Source organism: Denticeps clupeoides, chromosome 3 (genome assembly GCF_900700375.1).
Source record: "Denticeps clupeoides chromosome 3, fDenClu1.1, whole genome shotgun sequence".
Lineage (NCBI taxonomy): Eukaryota > Metazoa > Chordata > Actinopteri > Clupeiformes > Denticipitidae > Denticeps > Denticeps clupeoides.
Window position 1 is genome coordinate 10,194,632 of NC_041709.1, and position 22,963 is coordinate 10,217,594.

Sequence of the window (22,963 nt, forward strand, 5' to 3'; positions counted from 1 at the left end):
AATTAGCCCTCACTCCCACCTCCAGCCTACAGTCTACTCAGTCTCACGGTTTTATGGGCTTGTAACTCACCTGAGCACTTAAAGAGTCTGAGGTCACTTCGCTGCCACGTCAATTTAGTCACAAGGCTCGGTGGAACTAATAAACGGCCTTTGCTAAATGTGAAGCAGAGCATCGGTTCATGCTGAGATATAGAGGGGTGTTTCTTTTTTCTCTCTGCCATGTCTGGGAGAATGATTTCACACTTGGGGAGCTAGAGCTCACAACCCGAGAGAAAGGAAATGGGTTGTGAGAAAACAAAAACGCAAAGGGTTGCTGACACTGGCCACTGTTATCGTACAAAAACGACAGATATTATTGCGAGTGCATACATTTCTATACGTGTTTAATTAGGTTCTCACCACACTGTGCCAAAAACTGTACTGAGAGTCTTGTGCGCATGCTGAGCTTTTCCTAAAGCCCATGCATTCTATCATGGTTTAAAAAAAAGATTCAAAGGGTTTGTTGTTGTTGGAGGCTTTGAATTATACATATAAACTTTCTTGGCTTATTAGGCTTTTGAAGGTGACTCATGTATTACGTCCAATAAAGACCCAAAGCCGAGGAGAGAGCCAAATAAAACCAGCTTGTGTTATGCTAGTATTCTACTATGTGCTCATTAATACCTAATTCACCCCTTTCCAGAACTGAAGTCATGATTCTTTTAGTAACAGGGAAATTTCATAGGTCAGTGAGCATGTGAAATCTCATTATATTAGTCTAACACATCAGGGTCCCACTGAAATTAACCATGCCATGGAGCCATGGGAGCTGGGGGAATGAGTGCAACCCAAATGCACTCCTAGTAAGATGCACGCACGGGACATGAATGCGCTATAAATGTCATGCTTGTGCTGGATTCACTAAAGCAACTATTTATGCCACTGCAGGGGTGGTCATTAACAGTGTTCTTCGCCTGTCTTTAAAAGTTCTCTGCGGAGGAATTGCACGGCAGGTGGTTCTTGGATATATGAAGTGCTGACATTGGGCTGACAATCTACTGGAAGCCTAGAGGCTCTGAGTGGTCAGTGAGACCATCCCACCACACCCCAAAAACCAGCCAACATCCAGAAATCGAAGACGCTGAAATGCTTTCAAATCTGATGATAGCAAGACAAACCTCATGAATTAAAAGAATGTTCAATTGGAACAACATCTCATGCTTCCACATGCTCTCCCACACGAGAGAAATTAAAAAGAGAAAATGTAATAAGCCATAATGTGCTTTCGTGGCCTCCAGAGATGAATCTGAAGATTCCAGCAGTGTTCAGTGTTTATCTAGCCATCAAGAAACCTGTGATGGTTGGTGGTGGGGGACAGCCCCATCAGAGCGTTGGAGTGGCTCAGCCCACAAAAATGCACTCATTCATGCAAAGAGGAAGGCCGCGTCTCCACAGGCCAAACATTCAGAGGCTCCACAAAAGCCTCTGTTTATGGTGCTCTCATCCATGGTGAGAGGCAATGGTGCAGCATGTACTGTTCTTTACAGAGTTCACTTGATCACCTCAGTCTCATCGCCGGTGCTTAGCGTCACTGCTCTGGAGAGAAATAAATAAATAAAAAGATAAAAGGCTTTGATTTGAATTCAGAAGGAGAAACGAGTGGAAGAGGAGGCTGTCAAACAATGGAGGAATTTTAAAGTCACAAGATGCCAGGGAACGGATACGCACAGGGATCTGTCAGTGGACTGTGGGGAGGGATCGGATTTAAAATAAAATACTTAACAATGATCACACAGACTTTACATGGGCCAGGTTTCAAGCTGCAATGTGCCTTTGAGCTCCAAAGGACCTTTTTAAACACAGAAAAACACAGGTTACGCATTTCCATTAAGGGCAGGATAGATGGTGTATCAAATGCCATAATTCTGCACCCCCCTCCCAAAAAAGGGAGAAAAAAACACTAAAAATAATTTTGCTTTGATTCATTTCATAGCAAACAGCCTGGCGGTGAGAAGGTCAGGATAAAGGTTTGGCCACCTCTCTGTTTTGTATCTGAAGATAAGGCAGAGGCTGGATAAATACGACAATGCCAAATGGCAATGATACACATGCCTGCATTATTCACCTCCAAAGAAAACATCAGGGGGGACAAGCACCACTGACTCTGGAGCTCCACACATGGTAGGGAAGAGAATTGTAGAAAGCAACTTGAGACACGGGGGTGTCCAGACTTCGCCTAAATAAACCTACAGCTCTAAAGATGTGAGGTGGCACCCATCCCTCCGAGCGGGTGCTGGATTACATATTGCTGGCACCAGTCACTGAGCCTGTCCCCCCCAGTCCCTCCCTTGCACTACCAACCAAACCCACGGAAAAGACAGATGCCAATGGCGGTCCAAGAAGCTCTATGCTGCAAGATATCAGATAAGGAGCCACTTAAATGTACACTTAAAATGAAAATAACCTGCCGATGGCTTGACGTGGATTCATTGTCTTATGCTCTCATGTTCCCTGCCAAAGACATTTATCAAGGACAATCATGGAAAGTGAAATGGCTGGTATTCCAGTTGCCACAGTTGTTCAGGTATTTGTATAAGATGCTGAACTGATGTGAGTGCAGTTTTGCACTCAATGTTGGAAATAAACTGTCTCAGAGTCTGTGATTTTATGTGACTTGTAGCACCTACCTAAGGTCAAAAGGTTACAGATGGAAACTAGAGTGTGAGGGTTCTTTCAGAAATTTTTCTACCCGTCCAAGGCAGAGGGAATTGTACTTGACAGGTTAAACCACATTTGTTTCTATTGGACAAAGCAAGTTTTGAGGGGCAAGGAATTGTGGGTAATAGTCTACTGGAAGTTTGCACTGATGCCAGCTTTGTGACAGGACACGCTCTTAAACACCTGTATTTTGAAAAGGGACACCCTACAGCCTCATGGGCATTGAGGACATCATAGGCAATCAGAGCCTCAGTTCACTCTGTGCTTTCTATTCACTCCATATCCCACAATGCATCACTCCAAAGGGTCTGGCCCACTTCCCAGAAAACTTGTAAACAATGCAGTTATATAATAAACCCGAACCAGAAGTTCATATAGCCACACGAGTCAGGGTTCAAAGGCAGCACTCACGTTGTTCTCATTACTGCTCATAATGCTCTGTGTTCCATCCAGCAGCACTTTTTTTCTTCTCCAATGTTGCATTGTTCACAATAATCCCACTAAATGCTATTTCACATGTTTGTTAAACCTCACCGAGGTCCAGACATGTTTGAAAAATGCTTTGCCTATGTTAGGAACTTGTCACCGAAGCCACGTAGATCACCCTGACACTTACAATCCTCTTGGTGTCAAAAGTCCTGGCGACATAAATATACAAGCCTCCACAGTAAATGAGACAAGCACTATGATAATGTCCAGAATGGGACTGACCATAGATTTTAAAACTTTTATTTAAAGTGGCTAGTGTCCCCTAGATGACCTAATGCCTACAAAGAATATACACTAACTGCAATACAAGCAAGTCATAAACACCTCAGGGATGAAGGAGCCATAAATCGTTCCAATAGTGTTATCATAGGGTTCTCCCTTCCAGCCATTGTAGTACAGCGGTTCCTGCCTAAAAGCATTTCTTCTTTGTAAAACATTTCCTTGCTGAATCATTGCTGGGTCTCTAATAACTTAAATGTATAATCTTCACCCTTTCAGATTTGCCCTGCAAATATTTGCAAAACTGAGCTGTAGGCAACAACATAAAACCTAATTCCAGGTGCATATGCCACAACTGTGCATATCCACGGGAGGAGGAGGGGGGTCAAAGGGCATGGTTGAGATAGGGTCAAGCCTTTCAGTATATCAGAAGGTGTTACAACTTGTCTCTGCACCATATCTTCAGCTTCTGAAGACGTCATTTCTTTTAAGTTGCTGAAACCATTTGTAATGTCTACAACTGGGATATATTTCTGTCTGTTCTGATTGCTTGAACTAAACCCAGGAATATCATTAGAATGAAAGATTTGGTTAATGAAACATCTGAAACGTTTTAATTGGGATTTAATTCTGTCTTAGGTAAGCCTGTGAGTTGTTACCTGTGGGCAGCGTCAACGTACACGTCTGCATGTGGAAGCAACGGCAGGCACCCCAGTGAGCCGCGTCACCACTGCTGCCCACGTTGGTTGGGCGCACTGGGCAGTCTCATCTTGTTTCCATGCTAATGCGCTCTGGGACGGGGCTCGTAAACAGTTTCACAGTCGCTCAGACGGTGATAAATCAGGGAGACGCACAACACCTAAAGCCCATAAAGACCAGGCTTCCCCAGCCTGCCAGTTGACCAGCACACAGCACGCCGCTGTTTAACAGCCGTTTTGGGTGGATGCGACTGCAAGGCCAGTCCAAACGCTGCTCTTCTTTGCACACTCTCTCGTTCCCTGTCCTTTGTTTGGACATCTGCGCTGGATTTATGTTCAAGAAAGTATCCTTTTATAGGATTAGGTGATAGTATGCACAGCAGCACAAAAAAAAAGTGAAAGAAAATAAAAAGAAATCACTAAGGTGATCCTACGAGTCTGGAAGCTACCAGGAAAAAATAGTCGATGATCGCCAAATTCGTAGCTCAAGCCGCCCCAATGACGTCGCAAGGTGCCCACAACAAACCCAGACAGCTCGCTTAGGGCACAGATACCAAACACGCTTAATTTGCTGTGAAAAGAATAAAACAGTCAGATGTAAACACTGAGGAGAATTACCCCAGTTGCAATTACATCCCCACAAATATTTAAATTTGTGGGTTTTTGCGAGTTGAGGGTGCCCTGCGGAGCACAGCTGTGGGGACATGTGCACGTGCCGGCCTGAGCCAGTGAGAGAGGGATGGACCAAATGGCACAGCTCTCCGCTATGTGTAAACATATCTTCCTTTTTTAAAATGAGGGCTGGGGAATCGGCAGAAACAGCTAAATTAATAGGAACGAGCCACAGAATGGTTTACCTGTATTGAGTTACGGTGTTCTGGAGCAAAGCAATAACTGCTTCCATATGCTCTCCCACAATCTGCCATTTCACCTTTATACGGGTCCACATAAATTACAATGGCTTGAATATTCAGGGAGTCTATGCGCCTTTCACCCTGCCTCCAAATATAATGCCTCCAGTGGAGAGTTGGCCTGAAACGCTCACTGCTTTTAACAGTTAAATAAAATTACTGCTGTTAATTAAGCTGCATTAGAAACTGGGCAAGCTTTGAAAGTGCAGGAAACAAACTGCTTGGCAGCTGCTTGACGTTAAACACTATGAATTCACTCTGACCTCCCAACACAACAATGTCTGAAGAATTAAGCAGTAAAACATGCAAGGGCAGGGGAACTTAATATCAGAACACAACCTTGATCTTGAATGGCTGTTTGCAACAATAAAGACATAGAAGTGAGAAAACCTTCTTTTTTGTTTCCGCAATAGGAAACATTTCCAGCTGTGATACAGTTGCTGTTGCTAAATTGCCAGTTGGGCAGGTGAATGAATTAATGCCTTTTATTTTTTTCATCACTATACGTTGGGGCGTTGGGGAGGTAGGAAGAATGGGGCAGCTGCAGCAATGGTGCGGTGGGGAGAACGGTGCAAATGCAGCGCAGTACATATTTCGATGTACAGTTATGCTACAGTTTTTGATACACATGGTGAATAATCACAAATTTAATTGCAACTGTGATATTTGTCAAATACAACACGAAATGTTTTTTCTTAAAGTTAAAGCCCAAGTATCTACAAGTATTTGTAGTTAATATGTCCCGCTCCATATATGAGGGGAGCTTTCATACAAAAAAGTCCTATAAAGAGCACAGTGTGGCTTTGCATGGTAAACCCTATGAAGAGGGCCAATTGAAGGGCCAACTGCGTGTGCAGACAGGGGTCACTGATTCCCACTGGAACCCGTGAATGACAGGAGATGGGGAGCTGATAGGCTTGCCCTCCGAGCTCTACCTAATTCTGGCGCGTTGTGAAGTTGGCCATTGTGGCTCCGGCCATGTCTCTCTGTTCCTTTCCCTCAGGGGAATAAATAGGGGCAGGTTTCCCCATCAGTGGAACAGTAGCGTCCAAATAGGGCTCAGTTAGGAAGGGAGAGGAACTCAGGGGCAAAGAGATCCAGAGGAGGGGACTGGAAAGTAGCTGGAGAGGAAAACTGATGATAAAAGAAAGGAGAAAGAGAGACAGGCATATGCCCTGTCTGAATCTCTTCTTTCACTCACCTCACTGGACATGAAGCCTTGTTTGAAAAAAAAAAAAAATACCCAGAGGGCCAGCTGATGAAATGTACTCCTTGTTAGTCCCCTCTGTACCACAGTTGGCCAGGTCTATTAGCCCGCTTTGTTTTCACTTGCAGACATCCTGTAGTCACTGGCCTCAGCCGACTGGGAAGATCCAGCACATGTGCATTCAGAGCCCCAAGAAATTAAATGAAATGAAAGAGCGACCTTGGGGCCCAGTTTGTGCTGGAGGAGAGAATTCAGAAAGGACCAATGCCTCAGTAAAAGTTATCTTTGGTTCTGATGCCTGCAGCCCAAAGCGGCTGTAATTTAAGAGCCTGGGCTCTTTCTGTGGACTCTGTTTGATGGTGTAATACTTAGTAAATGTCTTAACAATATTTATATTGTTTTGTATCATTATATAGTTACATTTTCTTGTAGGAAATCCATTATATAAAACAACAGCTGATTCACTATAATCCAGATAATTGCTTCAAACGTAATTTAATTTCACTGCCAACAGACACACATTGCATCACCATATTTTCCAGCCAGATGTGAGTCTTTTTCTCCTCCAAATTTTCCATCTCCCTGGCAGCTACTGCACCAAAATTCCCATTTTCTCTCTTTCTCCAAGGAGAGCGCCCTCACTCCATTGGGCATTGCTAATGCACCTCTAAATCCTGGCCCTAAATGGCTCATCTTTGCCTATTTACAACCTGGCACCCAATATCAGCCCTCTGATTGGTCTCCATAACACTAGTCACAAGCAATTCAGTTGTCCATAGCTCACCATTTCATCTTAAAGACTAATTAAATTGGGTGAACCTTCTCATTTCAACCCTGCTTCCCCCTGGGTGTCAGAAACTGTGGGTAATTTGATAAAGAGCCCTCATTTCAATGAGAGTGGCTCGACAAGACTCCCCCTGAACAAGACAAATGCGTGTTTGGCCGCCTTGTGTAAACGCCATCTCACTGCAGCTCACCTGGATTCTTTCTTTTCTTACGTTAAGCCCCAACACCACACCCCACCCCACACACCCTGTCCACTCCCCTTATCAGTAATCTTCTCAAAGAGCCAGTGCTTAGTTACTAAGGAATCCTAATTGCTTACACCATCTCAATTCATTCCCTGTTGACTTTCGGTCTCGGCCATGTGAGTAAATTAAACAGTGCTTGTAGTGAGTACTACTATCTTATCAGTGTTTTCATTCAGAATGACTTAAACAAAGCCTTCACAGGGTCACACCAGTCAAAAGTTTGGACACACCTTATCTGTAGTGGTCATGGACCCTAAGATGGAAGACATTTTGAAAAATCCAACGCAAGAAACATATTTAGTATATTTCTGTACCAGGGATTGCAGTGGAGGTTGTTTGTTGAATCTGTTTTTTTTTTATCTGAGGTTTTACCTTCATTGCTGCTTTGTTCACTATTGTCATCATCAAAATCCACTTCGTGAGATGCTTTAACATGAGTGAAGGAAAAGAAAGTGTTCAGCATAAAACTTTAGCACTGTTACGAACCATCCCAGGTTGTCTAACTTAGGGTTGTTGAGAGAAGTAAAGCGTGTAGGAAGTATAGGAAGCTTCCTGCTTTGGAGTTTTTTGTGTCATGGAAATTGACAAGTTTTTTAAAAAAATGTGAACCATGCTGCATGCACAATTCATACACATGAAGATATGAACGTATTCAGTGAACTACTCTGGCTGCAAGAATCAAGGAAGTAATTTTTACGTAGTCATTTTAATTATTTCATAAGTCATAATTGTTATTTCGTTATTATTTTGAAACACTGTTTCATTTCACTATGCACTGTCTGACATGTATATAGCTGAGATGACAATAAAGTCAACTTCAGCTTCAAATGTGACTCTTTCCCTTTCATTACTCTTTCAACAGCTACAAGCATACAAGCATAAAAAAACCTCCAGAGGCTCTTGGTAAATAAAGACCACCTGTGTGATGTGTGAACCATTCAAAGTCCTGAGCATCTTAACCACAATAAAAGGCACCGCCATGGAGAAAGACCATCTCCACCACAAGCCCAACTGGTTTCACAGTCCTCCCAGGGAGTGCGGGCGGAGTCTATAAACTCTGCGTCTCGCTGCTTGGAATGCCTCGCCATCATTAGCAGAAAAAAAGGTGATGTAATCCCCATTGAGCTCTTGAATTTCACACCTTTGGGAAGCAAGGTTCTGAAACCAGAGGGGTGTTTTATACGCAGATGTACCGCACATGAGTACGGAATGCGGCCGACTCCGTTTGTGCCAACTGAAGGGTCGCTCATACATGAGATCTGGCCTCGGTGTCATGGCTGCGTGCAGCTGGGCTCACAGCCTGCACCGATCAGCCTGACAACAGGGCTCTAATCAAGGAGAGCTGCCTGAGTCCTGTAAAAAGAACAACTCTGCTGCATTATGCCACATGCCTCAGTGTTTGTTTAAGTTCTTTTTCTTTTTGGCCCTTTGTGCCACTTTTCGTTTTATGTTAATAAACCCCTTTTGTCATGATGACATCCTGCTTCTGTGCTTCCTTCCCTCATCAACCCCAAGATGTGACACTCTGTCTCCCTCAGTCCTCTGGCCACATGAACCCTTCAGAGTTCATCGGTCTGTTTGTTTTATAAAGCAACGTCTTCCAGTTCTGTGTTAAATGAAGCGGACGATATGGCGGTAAGCAGATTCCAGAAATCCGCCCCCACCTTTAATGTGTGTGTGCTATCCGTTGGGATCCCAGAGGTGCCCAGTCAGAGAAGTCTGTGATGCCTATTAGCAAAGTCCATTGGGTTTCTGCGAGATTTAAGACTCACCCTCGACTTCTGTTCTGCACAAGTGCTAGAGTGCACAATGAAAAGAATTTAAGTAATTTGTTTTAAGTACCTTTAATCAGATTTCCAGCTCATTTCATTTAATGCATAGCTGCGGCCAACCAATGATCTACAGATGACCTCACAGTGAACCAGACGGGCTCTGCAGGGACACAATCGTAACTGAAGCCTGTAGAGCAGTGGCAGATTTGTGTTCATTTAACTAGCAAACAGCAAACACACTAATGGTAACCATACACTCAAAAACTATGGAAAGACCCCCTCACATATACACACACAACTGACACAGACTTTTTTTGAAAATTATATCCCATTTACAGAGCTGTTGAACTGTAGGGGTGAAAAAACATCTTGACCATATATATACACATATATACTTAAAACTTTTGATAATAATAAAATGTCATAATGTTACTGGAAAGTCCATTGAAATGAGTGAAATTGTTGGAAAATCATCTGTTTTAAGGCTGTCAGATCCCTTCAATAAGACACATAACCCCTATGTCTCTTCTTCTTTTACTTAAAAAAATAACTTCCATTGCAAAATGAGGAAATCTACATATTGTGTGGCCTGGGATTAACTCAAGGACTCACCGGCTCCAAAAGCGAAAAAGAAGCTCTTGTCGGGGTGCTCCTCAAGGAGAACCTTCACCCTCTTGCCCATCCTCTCATTGCGCTTGTAAATCAGCTCCTGCCGGAAGTAGCTGTCAATCTCCTGTGCGGTGATTTGCTCGCTGGGCGGCAGAGTAACATTGTTAAAGTTGGGCACCTGCATCAAGGGGAAGTCAAAGAACCAATGAGAACCCGAGGTTCAGAAGGATCATGAAACAGTATATCTCACCATGCTCTTTATAGAGAATAAGGGCAGAAAGCACAGAACCCTACATGTGGTGGAACAGTGTAAACCGCAGGGGGAAACCCTGCTGGTGGACAAAGGAATGTTAATGTTGAAGAGGCGGTAATAAAAAGCAAATCAGTGACTGGTGACTGTAAATGCTTTGGTGTGGCATGCACTTGGTTAAATGTGGCATGCACTTGGTTAAACACTAAGATGCCCATAACAACGCACCACAAAATGATCCCTTCAAAGGCCTGCAGAGGAATTTCCCTTCTTATCAGAGAGTGGAGGACACAATGACAGCAATGGCCATCCTTCTGTCTTTTTTTTTTTTGCTACATAATGAATATTCTTATAACAAAGCAAAATAACCCTTGGATGTTCTTTTGACTCAATGATTATGAGTCATAGAGTGTAATCTAATCTTTTTTTTGCACTGCACATTATCTCTCCTCATTGATTCTGAAGCAGTCAGGTATTCAGCCATGAAACTTAAATTGCACAGAGGTCATAGGTATAATTAGATTATTTAAAAGTCACATTTCCCCTTTTGCTGTATTTAGACAAAAACATGTTATTTTAAATGCAAAAAAATATTTATTGAAATTTCTTGACGTTTTGAAGCACTTATTGAAAATGAATTAGCTTTTGTATAAGTAAAATAATATACTTTGATATGAGCTAAATTGGCTCTCAGCTAGACTAACAAGGTTGTATAAAAGGCTCAAGTTCACCTGTGAGGTTTCATGGTTGAAAATGATGGAGTTCAGATCTCCACAGTTGTAGTGCTTGATGAGGTCCTCAGTGGTGTAGGGGACCTGGACACTGCCCTCCCTCAAAGACTCCTGCTGCAGTAGGGTCTGATTCAAGGCAAAGATCACCTGTGGGGCAGAAGACACAGACTCAAACCGTTGCAACAAATTCAATTTCCCAACCAACTCGGCATCTTAAATTCCACTATTCACTCTTTTTTTCTCAGCACTTTTTTGTGTGAGCCAATTTAGCATAAATTATCCAAATAGAACAAAGACAAGACTTTACATGATTAAGACCTTTTTTCTTTATTATTGAGGGGCAGCATATTAAAAAGAAACTTTTTTGCATATGCATTCATGCAAGATCAAGCAAAATAGACAGAAGGGAAACCGTTTTGTAGGGGCCATCTACCTTTTTATTTTATTTATCCTGTTTCAGCAGTCTGCCATTGCCCCACCATGAAATTCTGCTGTTACCCGGCCTGCTGTTTCAGATTACCTCAACACCCTGAGATCTCCCCCAAAAGCCCTTCATCGCCCCGCCGATTGATCGCTCACAATGGCTCCCCCCACCTTGCGCCAAATAACAAGTTTATTTGTTTCTCGACGGGGGAAAATCAATCAAGCCGCCCTCCCTTGTATGAAAGCCGCGCCAATCTGTGCCTGGACAGGCGGGGCCCGCATGAATTTATATTTCTATGGACACCCGTGCGCTGCGAGCCCTTTTCATGTGTTGTTTTCAGCAGTGCTCGGATGACACTTTTTACCCGGGCTGTCATTGTTGGAGGGGTGGTGTAGCTCAGCAGATGCCTTCTTGTCTGGGACAAAGGCTCCCCAACATCCCCCCTCCTCTCCCTGCACTTTCATCCGCCTCGGATCAAAGCGCCACTCTGCATATGAAAAAGGTCCGGCTTTATGCTGCTCAAATTAGCCTATCGCCACCCCGCCAGCCTCCCCCCACCAACTCCTCAACCAAAACTTAACCAAAAAAAAAGAAAACAACACATCTGTTCCGAACCCCATCTTCAGGGGGATTTCTCAGCCAATGGGGCATCCATTGCTTTTCAGCCCCTTAAATTATGGTGCTGCAGGAAGAGGATGAAGAGGAGGAGGGCAAGTAGGGACCACTTTAAAAAGAGAGAGAGAAAGACGAAGGAAGAGCACAAAACGGGGGAGGAGGGGTGGCTTGAGAAGAGAGGGAGAGCTGAACGAATTACATTTCTTCCTGTGATCCCCCACTCTGTTGTGTCCGTGCCGCGGGTCAGTGGGTGCATTTTCCCCACTGTTCACTGCTGTCCATTCAGGGCCTCTCCTCTCAGCCCTCTCCCTCGGCAGCGCACCTCGGGACATGGCCCGGCTCCTATCAAAGCACCATGGCCCTATGAAAGTCAATAATTTGCCTTTGTCATGGAAATGGACAGTGGGAAAAGGGGCGCGGGTGAGAGGGAGGGCAGGCCGAGTGGTGAGAGGGGCTGAGTGGGGAGAAAGAGTATTTAATTAATGGCCACCGTGTCAGTGAGGTACCCGTGTGAAGGATGCTTCACTTACTGGCTACTTGGAAATGGAGTGATTCATGGTTAAGGCACCTTTGAAGAGCGGCACACAGTAAAATGCATCGATCGTGCAACATTATGGACTTGTAATAAGCCTAAATAAGCCTAACTTTACTCGGTGCTAGCATCAGCCATAGATACACAGGTGTAGCTCCCAGCATGATGGATGTGGGGAAACCTTAAATGGAGTACAACGGCCCTGTCATGACGGAATATGAAAAATGACATTTCCAAATGAGAGGAACAAGACCCTGTTGAGTCTGGTGTGGGTCCTCGCTTCACATCAACTGTAAGGTGAAGATGGACGCTAATGGACAGTGAGTTAGACATGGGCCCCTGAAGGAGGGTGAGGGTGAAAGAAACACATGAAGGGTAAAAGCGTTAATTGCATGTATGCAGACCATGCAGCGTTGGTGCATGCCCGTGTATAACTTGCTTGACCGCCTTAATGTTCTTGATGACTGAAACCCATTAGTTTTAACATTCTAACGTTGCCGAGTCAGAGGTGCTTTTTCCCCCTTCACAGCGAACCCTGCGGTCAACATGATCCACCCAATGGTTCCAACGCTCAGACAGCTGAATATACTTGGCTGAATCCCAAGGACGAATGAAGATTTCCAACCGCGTCTCCGCTTTTTTTCCTCCAGCTGTGTTGGGCATGAAAATCTGTTATCAAAGAAACTTTAGACCTCCTGGTTTTGGCCGTACACAAGGTCAGACGTATCTGTATCAGTTCTGTGTCAGGAGCTGAGCGGAGGAGAGGTCGCCAACCAAAGATGACTGTGTGTCTCCGCTGTCAACGACCGACTTGACTGACAGCTTTGTGGCACAGATGCAATGCAGCGGCAAAAGCATAATGTTTCTGCATTTTTTTCTCCCAATCGTCCTCTCAAGAGCTCGATCTCTGTATTATGCTGTGGTTAAAAACACAAACACTCTGCAGCCCACTGAATCCAGAATCAAAGCAAACATTTTGATGCAGAAAAAACTAGGTTTTCGTGCACGTCTGGCTCATTCGGTAATAACTTAAGACGTCGGAAACGGTCTGTGCTTTGCAGAGTTTGATATTTTTGGTTGGGTTTGTGTCGGATTGTCAGGGAAAAAGAGCAAAAGAGAGCGGAGATCTGAGTGGTGCAGACTCAACTGTGTGATCACTAATTCAAACCAGGGGGGGGAAAAAGGACACCCACACTGGTAGGAGAACGGGATGAGATGAAAGACTTCGGTGCATGCAGTTCCTCATAAAAAAAAAAAAAGGACCCGGACCAATGCTAAATGGAAAGGGAACCTTTTCCCTCTGTGGAAAATGGGAGTGGGACCTGCAGTAGCATTAGCTGACACGGGCTGCGTCTGAGCCAGGACTCGAGCTTGTGGTTGCCGAATAAATCCCATGTACTTGTGAGCTAGCTGGAGGCCAGGAACCTTCCCAGCTCCTCTGTTGGAAAAAGGACTATGCCCATCTCCTCAGGCACTGGAAATTTTATTTTTGCCTCTTTGAACAACTTGCTCACTCAATCAATCATCGGGGGGGGGTCGCGGACAGGATTTGCTCCCTGAGCATCGACAGCCACGTTAATGCACATACAAGACTGCCGAGCCACACACAAAGCAGCTTCGGCTAAACTGTGATTAAATACAAGAGAAAAAAATCAATATGTTCACTTCCTCCGAATGGTGCAGATGACTTTTCGAGGTGTGGAGCACAAAGCTGGCTAGAAGTGCTGCAGGTCTTTGGACAGTGGGCGAAAACCACAGGCACGCGATTCAGGGCGTCAGGAGGACGTTCTTCCAAGTGTTAAAATTCAAAAAATTACTGGCTCAGCATCCAGGCTCAGATTTATGTCACTGTTCACAAGTCACAAGTCTTTCTAAGCCTCCCACGGGCCCACGTCCGCCCGTTAAACGAACTGTGGCCTGAGCGCTGCAATAAAATCCCGCAATCTCACTTAAACTCGCCTCGAATAAATCACGGCTCGCTCTCTCCAGTGCTCTCCTTTCCCCCCCCTCAGGTCCTGGAAACACCGGGCTGTCAGCACGGTCGTCACACTGCTGGCAGGCCCCGTGCAATATCAGGTAAGCTGGCCTCAAACGGGAGCCTGCGCCTGATGTTGGACCGCTCCCCCCCCCCCCGGCAGCGTCCGGTGTTATCTCCAGTGCTCTGCGGACCAGCTTTGATCCTACAGTCCCTTTCGTGAGTCTGGTCTCAAGAGGTGACCCCTGCATTCCAGCAGGCCGTGATGACAAAGTGAGAAATAGCCATTACTGCTTACATGTGATGTGAATGTTCTGGGTTTGAGTCAAACATGCCTTTAAAGACTTTTTTATTATTATTTCTCAGTGTGGCAATATTTAGTTATGTGCTCCAAAGGTTCTGTTAATTCCTCGTTATACTGATCATACAATGTGTGATGTTCCAACTAGAAATGTTCTTTCAGAAATGTACATCAATCATGCACTGATAAAACTAAATTCAGATAAATGTAGTAAAAAATACTGCCAAAATTAGCTTGAAGAATTGAAAAATTCTTGAAACTAGCAAGGGATGGAATTTTAATTCTTACAAAGCAATTTTTTTTTTTTTTGTATTTGTATGAAACATTTTTTCCTGATTTTTTTTACATTACACAAGATGCGACTCACAATACCTGACTGAATGTTGTTTTTCATTGTTTCTTTGTTCTTCTGAACTTTAAATAGTCATGCACTTAACTATGTGCACTGTCCATTCTTATTTGCTTCTATTTGCAAATGCAAACCATTGGTGTTGTTGAAATATTAGATCCACTCATACTCATAACTCACTCACAGAGTTCCCTTTGATTATTCAAGTGTGAACCAGCAGTGAAAGCCATCTGCTACAGGAACACACAAACACACATGAATGCACAAATAAACACATAGCCAAAGACTGACAAGCAAGCAGGTTGACTAAAGCCCACCAGTGGGAGGCCGACCCGGCCCGGCGTGTCGCTCAGGGAACGGTAGAGTGGGCTTCTGTCACAGTAGAGAAAATAAACATGCTCCACACCCAGGGATGGGGCAGGCCTGTTTATATACACGCTCAGTGAATATGAGCTTGCCCGTCAGAGCGGGACACGGGGAGCGAATGGGGGAGGGGGAGGGGCTTCTGCAGCCACTTAGCAGCGAAACCTCAGCCACTTCCGCTCAGCCTCGGCGCGGCTTGTCTGATATTGCACGGGCCTCTCCCCGCAAACGAGAACTCCACCACTCACCGCCATCAACAAAAACATTCTTGTGGGGAGCACATTTACCTTGGTACGTAGGCACAGCCAAATATTTTAGCTGTCAAGGCGAATCAGGCTCAGAATGAAACACGAGAGCTGCTGTGTCTGGGGTGACAGCTTGACTGAAGCCTGTGGCCTGCTTCAAGAGGTGATGTGGACCGTCAACGTCAGCTCTGTTGAAGGGGGTGGGCGGGCCAGCACGGCCTCGCCCCACAGACGGCCTCTGTTCGGTGCTCTCTCCGCTCTGGGAGGACATCCTGGGAGGAGGTTGGAATAATGGACTCACTCAGAGCAAGGGAAAGCTTACGGAGAAAACGTTTGGGTGGAGATGGGTGAAGGTAAAAGCAGAAGCAAAACATACATCAATCTCAAGCGACTGCTGACAGAAGAGGGCATCCTGGCCAGATGAGCCGAACCACTGAAAATCATCCCCATTCGGCCCTTCACCACCAGTGGTCCAGGGCCTTGTGGATTAGGGCTGTTGGAATTATTCGCATAATCGATGCAGTGCAGAACATAATCCATCATATCATAATGACATTGCTTGGTGATTTTGTGGCGGCGGTATAAAAATTCTTGTTAAAAAGTATTGCCAAAGTAGTGCCGGTGGCACGAAGCGGGAATGGAGGAAAAGCTGATCTTCCTCTGAATGTTCAGAGATCTACAAGTTTGGAAAAACACCGCGCAGCTCGTTCTGTCTGAAACTGGCTTTAAAATTTCCTCCATTGAGCAGAAAAACGATCTGTGTTCAGTCCATGCTCACCTATCGCCACAGAAAATTGGCAATGTTAATAAAGTTATTAACCTTTGTGTTGTCTTCGGTGACTTTTTCACCTTTTTTGAAAGTTGATGTGTCACAACTTCTTTAATTTTTTTCTTGGTGACAATTTCACCCTGCCAGTTTTCTATTGCTCTTTCCAGACAGACACACAACACAGACACACAAAATGACTTCAAAAAGTCACATTCACACGCACACATGCACAACCAACACACACACACACACACACACACACACACACACACACACACACACACACACACACACACACACTTCAAATCAACTCTTAAACATACATTGGGTCTGGACATCCGTAAATATTATTCATTTTACACCTTTGATGTCTGGTTGGGGACAAGATAACAGCACTTACAGCACTTGGGACATTGAACATTTCACTCTGACACAGCACAAGGAAGAGAAGGTACACTGCTTTAGAGGTTCTTGGCCTGATAGCCAGGCCTAAGGAGAAGGAGGGTGATCAAGATGAAGAAGAAGTGTCAGAGGAAGAAAACTTCACTGAAAATGATGACTTTATTCTAACTGATGACACTGGAGGAATCCAGTGATGAAGAAGATCCTGCTGAAATTGAGAATATTTTCCAATCCAAGTGACCGATGGCGTAACAAGGTACGCTGTTTCTCGTGCTGATATCATAAAGTCAATATTTAAGCTATTTATGCCATAAGAAATTGAAACGATTCTGCTGGAAATTACCAACAAGGAAGGGCATTGTGTTTATGGTAACAACTGGAAGAAGATGGATAAAATTGATCTTCAGGGACACCTGGGTCTTTTGATTCTTGCAGGTGTCCACCTGTCCAGTAAAGAGGCTACATGCAGCTTTTGGCATCCATAGTATGGGAAGGCAATTTTTCGTGCCACCATGCAACTCAAGACATTCCACATCATCTCAAGATGATTGTGACACCAGACCAGCACGCTGACAAACCGGCTGCCATCTGACAGATGTGGGGTAAGGGGGTACAACGACTGCAGCTTATGTATAGTCCCGGCACTAATGGGCCTGGTCCTATTCAGAGGTTGATGTGGATTCAGACAATATATGCCAAGTAAACCCGGCAAGTATGGCATCAAAATCTGGACAGCCTGTGATGCCCAGACGAGCTACGCCTGGAACATGGCAAATCTGTGGATGGCCAGACAGAGAAAAATCAGGGCCAGCGACACTCGTCTCCTACTGCCCAAAAAAGAGAAAAAATGTGCTTCTCATCGGGATACTACAATTAGTGCTACAGAGGACAAAAAGCAACTTTTTGGACAAATTTGTTGGTTACTTTTGCTGCAGGCTATCAGTGTGTACAATTGTAAACGTATGACAGCCCGTTGGCCCCTAGTGGGGTTTTACAACATGCTACATGTGTCTACATACAACTCCATTGTGCTGTGGAGAACAATAAACCCTGGCTGGAATAAGGGGAAATGAAACAGGAGGAGGCTGTTCCTTGAGGAACTTGGAAGGGAACTTGTGACACCTCTCATAAAACATCCTTCCCCACATGCCAGCCTCTGCCAGCTTGGTCATGAAGGTCCAGCAGGACACGTCAACCTTGGCAACTGCCCTCCCTCACCCAGCAGCTGCTTCTCACCCATTATCCAAAAAGAAGAGGTGCAAATTCTGCTTGTATGACAACAAAACCAGTAGGAGGTGCGAGAAGAGCAATGCACATATTTGCAAAAAACATAGCATTGTAACCTGGTTTATAAGCAGTAAAACACCCCGGGTAAACTGTGGGGTGGCAGTAGCCTAGTGGGTAACACACTCGCCTATGAACAAGAATACCTGGGTTCGAATCCCACTTACTACCTTTGTGTCCCTGAGCAAGACACTTAACCCTAAATTGCTCCAGGGGGGACTGTCCCTGTAACTACTGATTGTAAGTCACTCTGGATAAGGGCGTCTGCCAAATGCCTTAAATGTAAATGTTTTTTTTTTGGCTAAAAACTTATATATGTTAATATTTATATATGTTAATATTTTGTAAAAAATGATTTAATTGAATCTCTTGTGCTTTATAAGCACACCAGGTAAAATGTGTCCGGGAGGACAAAAGGTGCATAGTAAACGGGAAGAAAACACAAAGGTTAAACATTAAAATAAATGATTGTCCTATAAATCAGGTATATAGTTACATCAAATTGTTTACAATTACAAATGTTATTTAATTTAACCTTGACAATAGAGGTCTTGAACGGAATCTTTGTATTGTTCTTTTTCAGGCGAGTGATTGCCTGTAACTTTTTTCAAAACAAAACAACTTATTTCTATGCTGTGACTGAATTAATAAAACACTGAAAAACTGGCATTTACTTATTCACTGTTCATTTGTATTACAGTAGAACAATAATGTCAGTTCAATTCTTTACCTTCTGTCACTGCAGAGACCTTGACTCTTGTATTCGAAAACATCATGTGACCATGTAGAAAATGTATGCCATGCATCGTGATGCATCGATATCGAGGCACTGATAATTGCAATCAAATCGAATAGTGAGACCAGTGAAGGTTCACACCTCTATGTGAATTATGTGAATTAATCACTTTTATCCGTACATTTAATCATAAATTGCATTTATAAAATTGTGATTTTGGTTAAAATCCGATATATAATTATTAGATATCGGATTTTAAACAAAATCACGATTAGAATAAATGCAATTTTATAAATTATTTTTGCAACACCAGACTCCACCAGTCAGGGTTTCTGCAGGAAGACTTTAAGTGAGCGAGAGACTGGAGTGTTGGTGACCCCTGGGGTGTTAGGGATGCAGCCGAATGTGTACATGGGGATGCTGCCGATCTGGTGTACATGGGGAAAGCGAGTTCAGAAGGAGTCTGTTCAAGGCTGCATAGTGCAAACAAAGTTCAGGCAGCGAAACAATTTGCGGTTCTTCGCGCCAGCCAGGTGCAAGAAGGCATGCACGCCCCACCCCAGCAGGTACCATGACAGGTAATCACGTTGCGTTGATGTCACCTATCAGATGTGTCAGAAGTTAAAGTCATGCCCACTTAAATGCAAGCAAGGAGACTCGCACTCAACTTGTGGTATGCTACTTATGATTAGGGCTGAACGATTTTAAGGATTTTTTTTATTTAATTTATGATTATTCACAGTATTATGTGTATTAAAAACTGTAACATAATCGTACATCAAAATATGAACTACACTGTAACTAGCGTACCATGAGTAGAAAACGAGTGTTCTTCCTTGCATTTAAGTGGGTGTGGCTTTAACAAAGTACACATCTGATTGGTAAGCATGACTGTCCATCACACAAAATGCTAATTAAATTGCAACTGCCGTATCTGTCAAATAAACAGGAAGCTGCCCCGTAATCACAAGGTTCGAATCCCAAGCAACCAAGGTGCCACTGAGGTGTCACTGAGCAAAGCACCATCCCCACACACTGCTCCTCGGGCGCCTGTCATGGCTGCCCACTGCTCACCAAGGGTGATGGCTAAAAGCAGAGGACACATTTCGTTGTGTGCTCCGTGTGCTGTGCTGCAGTGTATCACAATGATAATCGCTTCACTTAAACTGCGATTCATTTTTTCATAAAACAATTCAGCCCTAGCAGGAAGGTTTACAATGTTCCTCAGGATGGTATCTGCTGAATGTGATTGAACCCTTAGGAGGAAATATCATCCTGGCAGTTTTTCTTCTCAGCGCTGGCAGATGCAGCAAAGCTGTTTAATGAAGATGCTTTCTCAGGCGAACCCTCATTTTGACTCTTCTGGTGAAGTGGGGATTAGGAGATCAAAGAACCCCAGGATTCAGGGGCCCACAGAGCTAAACTCGTGTGGACCAGCCTGCCTGCTTCTCACACACTGAGAGGATGAGTGTGCTCTTTTAATATGGACCACACCAGGCCTGTGTGCACCCCTTGACAGCTGCTGCACAGAAGGGCGAGTCTTCAGATACCACAGAAGGATTTTGTTACATGTACATATAGATCCTAAATCTGACACTGCTGAACAGATCTTCGTAACACTGAGCAACTTTACCAACATTAGAAGACCATCAAAATTGTGGTTACAAAAAAGACAATTTTAGTACCATTATTGTACCATATTGACCATTAACCTATTTCGATGAAAATACAAAAAGTGTTTTTAAATGGAACTATACGGCTATCGTGCTCAAACAAAGAGCTACGTGCTGAAATGTCTTTTTTCTAGAGTGGAAATCAAGTGCTATCAGATGACCATGTGACATGGTTCACAATGATTTTCAGTGCATCATCTAAATCAGCCCGCAGGCAGAGTCTGCGGGGTGTTTCATTTAAAAACAATTGACCAGATCATCTCCCCGCCACTGCCAGTGTGAGCCTCTTTCCCACACTTATCTCTGTTGTGCTGAAAGCTGTATAAAGTTGGACTGAATTTCTGCACTCTTTAGTACATGACCAGTCACAGTGTTCATTCACATTTCACAATTAGGAAACGTAAGAAATACATGTACATCCGAAATATGATTTACAAAATTGGAAAAAGTTCATGATGTTCATGATGTTTTTGAATCATATTTTTTTTTCACGAATGCCAGAGAAGAACATTTCAACACACTAGTTCAAATGGTTATCACGTCAATGTTATCACATTCTATATCCTATAATATAAATTTTTTCTGCAAAACATTTTACTACACTGAGAAACAGATTAAAATTGTGCAGCCCAATGAACCTTAACACATGATAGACAGAACAAAGGTGTCTGCAATGGGTTTGTTTATGTTTTAAAGCAAGTAAGCTTAAAATCTCATGCGACAGTTTTGTCAGTGGAGGTTTGTTAACGTATCACTAATGCACTTCCTTTTCCAACCTCCTGTTCCCGCAGGTCAAATAACACTTGTTATGAGCGCATGTAGGAGGCGCACGGGTAGGTGATTTTCCTGAAGATGGAGAGGCTGCTGGCACGTTTGCGTTTCCTCAGCCCAACACATAACAGACGTGGGGGCCGAAGGGCTGACGTCTAAATACAATCAGTGGCATCATCAGCGGCTCACTGTTCCTCCCAGAAATCTGCTCCATAACAGAGGGAGCAAGCTCGACGCTGTAAACATGGTAACGGAGCGGGTCCGGGAAATCCTGCAGCCGTGGGGCTACCCAACACCAGAACTATTCAAAATACCCCAAAACACAGTCCTGCTGCAGCAATTCCGCCTGTGCAGTGGAAAAAGAGCAGATAACCCCACAAAACCTCAAAGGCACTTACCGACGTGTGGTCGAAGCCCTGCGGTTTACCTACTAAACCACCAGAGCAACACCATTCCGTCATGAATTACTCAGCAGTGGAAGAGCATAATAATGATCTCTATCCATCACGGCGTCTACAAATCATTTGCCATCAAATTGTTTGTGCGGATTTTCATATTTCAATGAAGTAGAGTTGGAGACCGTTGAAGTAGAGCTGAGACCTTTTTAAACTTGTCGAGACAAAGGCCTGCTGCTGGGCAGCTGGCCGTTATGACGGATCACAGCAATAATGGGCTTAAAGAGAGAGGTAGACGGAGCGAGAGAGGGAGATAAAGTGAGAATGAGATGCAATTAACTTCGAGGGGGAGAGGAACAGTGGACTTCTTGTCAGAGATCTAAGGCTTTTATGAGGTCAGCTACCAAATCCAGACAAAGATGTCCCATCCCCAAAGACAAACAGTCTTTGGGTGTAAATGACCCTGAAAGCGCAGGCCGTTTCATCTGAGCGTGTGGAATTCTCCCTGAGCGCGGACAAAAAGTAAACAATACTGAGGGGTCTGCACGGGGGGTGGGGGGGGCAAATGCTTTCACTCCCCGCTCTGGGATGCCTGTCTCGGAGATGGAAACGGACGCAAAAACTACGCCGCAACCTGAATGAAAAGAAAATTGTGTCAGGCTGTTCTAAAGTCTTGCTTTTTTGCAGTGATGAACAGTACTGTTTCAGAAAAAAAAATGTTATTTTGTTTGTGATGTGTGATACCACGGTTTTCCTTTCCAATCTGATACCAAGTAAAATTCTGGTTGGTATTGATCATACCGATACTGATACTTATGTACAAAAGCTCAACGTGTTTAAATAATCTGAATAAAACGTTTTTTTATAATGAATACAGTGCACCTTTCTCTCTTCTCCTCCTCTTCAGTTCACCCATATGGCCTTTGTTCACGTTATACAACATTTTTTGAATGTAAATACAACCAAACACCGCTCCTTTTCCTCTCTGATACCAACTTGATACTGATATTTTGGATCGATCTGCCCTTCACTACTTGGCAACTTGAGTTGGCTTTCACTACAGCATTAGTCTTCACAAACCATTAAAACTCCATGAAGCCTATTATAAAGCATTATGAGTAGCACATAATGCATTTTCAATGTGCTCATGATGCATTATAAAGAAGTTACACACAGAAAGTGTCTTCAGCAACTTGCCTATGATCGGTCATATATGGTACACTGACAGAGTGTATCATACATACCATCAACTATAACAAGGTTGCTGGTTCGAATCCCAGTCCGCCAAGGTGCCACTGAGGTGCCACTGAGCAAAAGCACCGTCCCCACACGCTGCTCCCCGGGCGCCCACTGCTCACTGCTCCACAAGGGTGATGGGTTAATTGCAGAGGACAAATTTCACTGTGTGCACCGTGTGCTGTGCTGCTGTGTATCACATGTGACAATCACTTCACTTTTTTTTTTCCTTTCTGGTTTCCGAAACAGAAGCTGCAAGTGTAAAAGCCACGTGCTGAC

At 44.0% G+C, this 22,963-nt stretch overlaps 1 protein-coding gene across 1 annotated transcript in view; it reads right to left on the reverse strand.

Annotated features, from left to right (window-relative positions):
- The window catches only part of trabd2a (TraB domain containing 2A), a 45,825-nt gene that overhangs the window by 15,764 nt on the left and 7,098 nt on the right, over positions 1–22,963 (reverse strand). The window contains exons 3-4 of the mRNA XM_028973787.1: positions 10,615–10,761; positions 9,637–9,811 (exon numbers count right to left, since the gene is read on the reverse strand). Of these exons, the coding sequence (XP_028829620.1) occupies positions 9,637–9,811; positions 10,615–10,761 (322 nt within the window). The remainder of the gene's footprint in view (positions 1–9,636; positions 9,812–10,614; positions 10,762–22,963) is intronic.